The following is a 6,000-nucleotide window of genomic DNA, read 5'->3' as shown; positions in this document are numbered from 1 at the left end:
CAGTTTCATGCAGGCTGGTATCCTACTTTTTAACATTTTAATAATTGTCACATGATCACTAACGTTAAAAAAAAAACAAACAAAAAAAACCCTCAAGAGTGATGACCAAGTAATGCACGTATTGAGCCGCACTTCGTGTACATCAGGTGGATAATTGCTTTTTCAGCTTCTTCTACTTTTGAGGCTGGTCCTTCTTTTTGAATAGTTGCAAAAATGGCAAAGAAAAATCCAAACACATGCACAGATTTCATTTGGGATTGGATACTTACAGCCCGGGAGCAATTGCAGCCTGCCGTCCATTTTTCAGCGATCTGCAACATACACTAAAAATGACATTTGACATGGCTCGTAATGCGGCAGCCTGAGAAGTGGGTGTCAAAAAAAAAAAAAAAATAGGTAGTACAAAAAAAACAGCAACAAAAAAAAACTGATTTGATAGGTTTTACAACTTTTTCAAGATACGCAGTGGTACCCTTAAACTACAGTATTCACAATTATTTCTCTTTTTAAAAGAGTGGTGAATAAATACAATTTGTTTTTAGAAGCAAAAATGTTTTCCTCCACTCAAGGTCTGATTTGTGAGCATATCGCATGAATGAGCCGCAAGTAAATTCTTCAAAGATGGCCGGTTTACTTCAGATGGCTCTTGTTTTGATTCTCAAGGTGGAGATGCGATTCAGCTGCCGCTCGGTGCAGCGGAGGGTCTAACTCAAGTGGGACACAAAGCCATCCGCCACCCCAAAACCACGAAAAACAAATTACTTGCTTTATCATCTTCAACAGAAAGCTGTGTCACAGCAGCTTTTCAAAATAATATAAACAAGATATAATTGCCCGTTTGATTGATTTTTAGCATGTTTATGAATTAAACTTGGAAGATTTTTGGTACATTTTCTGTATGCAGCCATCTGAGGAAAAACATTGGATACCCCTGACTTGATCCATTCTTCTATTTTTGTTTATGCTGCGGTCTTGTGACGTCATACATTATTATTATTTTTTTTATATATACATGATGGCGGTGGGAACGCAATTGTCATTTTTAAGGCAAAATTTGGGCTGGGTTTTGAAATTTCCCACTTCAGGAACATTGTAACTTTTTGTTTTAAAATAGATTTTAAATGAGTCCATAGCTCAATTGAACATCAGTTTTCCTCAGAGGTTATGACGGCAGTTTAAAAAAAAAAAAAAAGAAAAAAAGCCAGAGTCTAATCAGAAAAAGACCCCGCCGAGAGAGGGGAGTACTATTCATATGCGGCATCACTCGGACCTCTTTTCTTGCTGCTTGGCCTTCGATGAGTATAAAGAACCAAATATGGTGTTGACGGGGATTTCACAATACACGACGGGACACCACTTAACATCCTTTACAGGCCCTGTCGCCTTCCCTCCCCACGTGACTTATTGTTACAAACCAAGCAGTGGGTGGAATGTCAACAAAAACGCTTGATGTTTTATTAATTGGAGCATCTTTTAATTGGAGTGGTTGTAACATTGTGAGATCATCACCGGTATGATCATTAATATAAGAATGAATGTGTGATTTAAAGTCTGAGCTGTCGACAAAGAAGAGGGAGGTAAAACAGAACTCCACCATTGCTATATTTGGTCTGATTCGCCAATCCTTCCACTGGAAGGATTTCTCCAAGCGCAATTTTACGTGACAATGCTGACACCTGCTGGAAAGAATGTTATATAGTGAGACCGATGGCAAAAAAAAAAAAAAAAAATAGTAGATCTGCTTGATTTTTTAAATTTATTTTGTGATGAATACAAAAAATACCTTTGTGACAAGATAAATATACATTGAGCATCAAGTCATCAAACTACACGCGGTTTTGCACAACACCTATTCGTAACACAGTCAACTCCCCTCCCATTTGCTTGAATATTTGCACAAATCATTCAGATAATAAATACACAGTGCTGGGCAAAAATACTGGCCCGTCATTAGATTTGTTGTTGGAGCAGACTATCCTTTTTTTTATATACACAATAACAAAACAAAAAATGTTGGGATGTTTTTCTAACTCACTTGCTGGGTAACTGTGGATTTTGAGCGCGTTGTGTTACTTTTACCCGTTTGGGTTATTATTCGTGGTTGGATGGCTCAGTGGGTTGCAGTGTTGAGTTTGGAAACCCTCAATTTAATAACCCAGGGTAGAAATAACCCAGCATTGGCTCGGTCCCTTTCGGACCCAGTGCTGGGTTCGCTATTTCACCCAATTTGGGTTATTTTGAACCCAGCAATTTTAAGAGTGGAGATGCCGGAATCCCCCTCTAAAAAATACAGCCAGACACACACAAAAAAGAAGTTTTCATCTCGAACTTTGTGATTGGTCCATGCTTACCTTCTGCAAAAAAAAAACAAACAAACAAAAAACACTCCCAAAAACCAATCATGTAGTCTTGTGTTTTTGCTGCACCCAAACGAATGCAATGACAACGGTCATTAAAACAACAAAGCTAATGTCAGCCTCAGACCTTTGCTCAGCACTGCATGGCAGGGTAATTCTTAACTGGTAAAAACAGACATTTTAACATAGATGACAAGAGAAGGGAACAACAACAGCCCATTATTTTTTTTTTTCTTCAACAACTTCTCATAACTTCAAACACAAACATGCTGAAGGAATGCCGTTAGCATTCCACCAAAGTTTCGAAATCCCCGAAAGGTATCCACGATAGCAATATAGGCAGGTACAGGCCCGGCAGCCAAGGCATTGGATCGTATGGCAAAGGACTCCTCATGTTGCGGCTCAGGCCTTGATGGGGATTGGCAAAAAAATGTTCTCAAGGCTCAAACTCCAACCAGGACGCCTCTTCAACTCTTTGCACCACATACTCGAGTAAGGCACTAAGACACAACGCAGGAGGTAACCTGCTGGCAAATTCCCGACATCCAAGACGGACCCAACCGGGCTCCTGAACCACGGCTTTCGTTTCTGACCTTTTTCAGCGGGTGAAGGAATGTCTTAGATTCGCAACAATGGAAGCTTTCTCAAGCCATTTCAGTGCATCCGATAGGCTAATTCGATCCTACGTAAACGTGCTGTCAGTCCCCGTAACAGTGCAAGACCTTCATCACCAGCTCGCAGGTGTACATGAACCATTGAGGATACATATTGATGCTATGTGCCCTTATGAAATTGTGACGGCAATTATTATAAATGTAAATATTGGACATGACAAATAGGCCTACAATCTATGATTAAGATGCACACGACTCACAAAAAGTTGCGGGGTGAAATTTCGGGATAACCCTGATGTGCGCTTTACAAGGTGGAACCTAATTGAAACTGATCTCTATTTTCCAATGTCCAGATGTTCAATGTTTTGTTGTTTTTGCGCAACTTGCTTTTCTCGAACGAGCTGAATGGCAAAATTGGTGTTGGAACCATGAAAATTTCCAAGGATGTCTACTTCTATGCTTTTCTGTGACTCTTCCAGTCTCTGAATGTCTGTTGCAACCTGCGGTGACAATTGAAGCTCAGAGGCCACTTCCCTTTGAGTACAGACGCGCAATGGCGAGGTACTGCTGATCACATTTTTTTTTGTTTTTGGTCTCATGATGTCAAAATGTAAACAGCACAATTAAGAGGACTGCTTAAATATTCATTCTAACCGCACCAGGAAATTTACTGGTCCATTCATGGATCAAACCTGTCGTGCAAAAAGTATTGAAACATCGAACATGTGCATTACTAAAATTTAGAGAATGTCAAAATAAAGGGGAAAGTTGCAATTAAAACAAGGAATCTTCACTTTTGGTCATATTTGTAAAAACTGCCACTATAAACCTGATAGCAGAACATCTGAAAAATTATCTGAGGAAAGAAAAAACAACTTCTACCACTAATTTGATTCTGAAGAAACTGTGGCGCCCTAGGAAAAACAACCAATCAGAGACAGAAGGTCTGACAGATGTGCTGTCAATCAATTGCAGTAGCCAAAACAGCCTCATGCTTCCTCGTTTCCTTGGCATTTGGGAGCTTTGCTGAAACTACCGCAGAATAGCCGACGCCGGATAGCAATGAAAGTTAACTAGCAAGAATTTGGCAGTTGCAATAAATTCAAAAGGCAATTATCCTGAACTTTTTGTGAGTGGCGTACGTCCAAAGATAACATTTTCCCAAGTGAAACACAACATATTATAATCATTCAAGTATTTAAAAGCTTGTTGCGTGTACATACCAGTGACTGAGAAATAAAAGCTTGTTCTTGCAAAACGGTTTAGGCAAAGTATTGCACGGGATTGAGCAAGAGCCGCCATAATTACAGCTCATTTGAATCAGATTTGTTTTCTCAAATAAAATGTTGGGAAAGTAAAATGGACTTAGAAGAAGGCAAAATAGAGTTTTCATGACAAAGCCCAAGAATTTGCCCATCTTTCAGCATACGGGGATTTGCCATTTCATTTTTTGGGGGAGCATGTTGCCGCATGAGCTTGTGCATGCAACTGGCCTTACGTAATGCTCGTATTGCTCTGTTTTTTTTTTTCTTGTTGCTAGAAAACAGTCCATTTTCAATACAGTATAATCTTATTTTATTGTCATATTGCTAATCAATACTTTAAAATTACTTGTGCCTTGCAAATCTTGCTGATAGTTTGAACGTATTTTATAATAAGTGCAATGGAACTTCTGAAGTCGAAATGGAGAGGAACACCTACCTTGAGTGGCATATTTACACTTTGCTGTTGTTTAACTTATTTTTACACTTGTATGATAATCTTACTTCAAAATAGGTTTTATGAAAAAAAAGCTTTTACGATAGTCATGTCCATCATTAAATCTGAAAAAAGTTGACCGGAAATTGACCTTCTAAGTTCCATTTAATACTTCCACTTAATGTTAATCGTTATCAGTGCAAAAAATATGAGAGAGAGAAAAAAAAAAAAGATAAAAAATGCCAGCAAGATTGTTGCACTGCTCTGTGAGTTTGTGTTTTTCAAAGCTGGAGTGAGGTGGGAAGCAGGCAGATCATTTTGGTCACAAGACACACCTTTCTGGTCCACTCTGTAAGAAAAACTATATAACTATATATATTTTTTAAAAAGTATCAGTCAAGAATAAATATACTTTTTATTATTTTAGTTTTGCTGGCAGCCGCAAAGCCTCTAATTGGAAGGATTTCTTTCCAAAACGCTATAAATCCATTTGGATTATACAACAACAACAACAACAAAAATACAATTACAATCATGAACTTATCCTGTCGAAACAATTCATTGGCTTAGTCTGAACAAATGATAATAGAGCCTGTACACAACAGAACGGCACAGCAAAATCCTTTTTTCTTTTTTAATGTGGCATTTATCGCGTTTTGGAAAAAGCTTTTCATTTTTAGATCACATGTAATAAGTGCTCGACTACTCTATTGGTTAGTAGCTTCATTGATATGTAGAGATTAGATGGTGCGTGCAAGCCGGTGGTGACATCATCCCCCTTCCTGCCTCTGTTTTGATCCTTTGAAATAGATTAAAAGTAGCGATGGACCCTTAACTGGACTCTGCCACGATCATCTGCTCGCTGACTATAAAACATTCGGTAACAATGATAAGATTTAGAACTTTCTTCACGTCATTTTAACATGAACGACGCAGGGAAAAAAAAAAAGGTTTCGTACACGGCTTCATCGTACGGTCTCAAACGTCAACATTATATTATGGAAACGCCAGCGCCTGTCACTGACACACGCCCGCACACACGTACACACAAAATACACAACGAAGCACAGGCACTTGGTCGTCTTACCAAACGGGCCTGTTTCAAGTGCTGTATAATCCTCGGTTACATGAGAGGAGAGCCAGCGGCGCCGGCGTGAGAGCGTCCAATCCGGGCAGGCCATCAACCCTCGTCCTCCCTCAGCTCGGTGGGCAAGAACTTGTACTGCTGCTGTCGGATCTGAGCCAGCTTCTTCCGGGCTTCCTCCAGCTCGCGCTCCTTCCTCAGCATCTCCTCCTGAGCCGCAATGATCTGAGACCGACGGCAAACAACT

General features: G+C 39.5%; 1 protein-coding gene across 5 annotated transcripts in view; it reads right to left on the bottom strand.

Annotated features, from left to right (window-relative positions):
* Nucleotides 1-1,737: 1,737 nt before the first annotated feature.
* Nucleotides 1,738-6,000, bottom strand: part of tln2b (talin 2b) — an 84,759-nt gene continuing 80,496 nt past the window's right edge. For all 5 annotated transcript variants that reach the window (XM_019875967.1, XM_019875968.1, XM_019875964.1 and 2 more), the window contains one exon: nucleotides 1,738-5,978. In XM_019875967.1, the coding sequence (XP_019731526.1) occupies nucleotides 5,850-5,978 (129 nt within the window). In that variant the 3' untranslated portion in view covers nucleotides 1,738-5,849. The remainder of the gene's footprint in view (nucleotides 5,979-6,000) is intronic.

Source organism: Hippocampus comes, unplaced genomic scaffold (genome assembly GCF_001891065.2).
Source record: "Hippocampus comes isolate QL1 unplaced genomic scaffold, H_comes_QL1_v1.1 scaffold142, whole genome shotgun sequence".
Taxonomy (NCBI): Eukaryota; Metazoa; Chordata; class Actinopteri; order Syngnathiformes; family Syngnathidae; genus Hippocampus; species Hippocampus comes.
The sequence above is the reverse complement of the archived record's forward strand: the minus strand, read 5'-3'. Positions and strand labels throughout refer to the sequence as shown.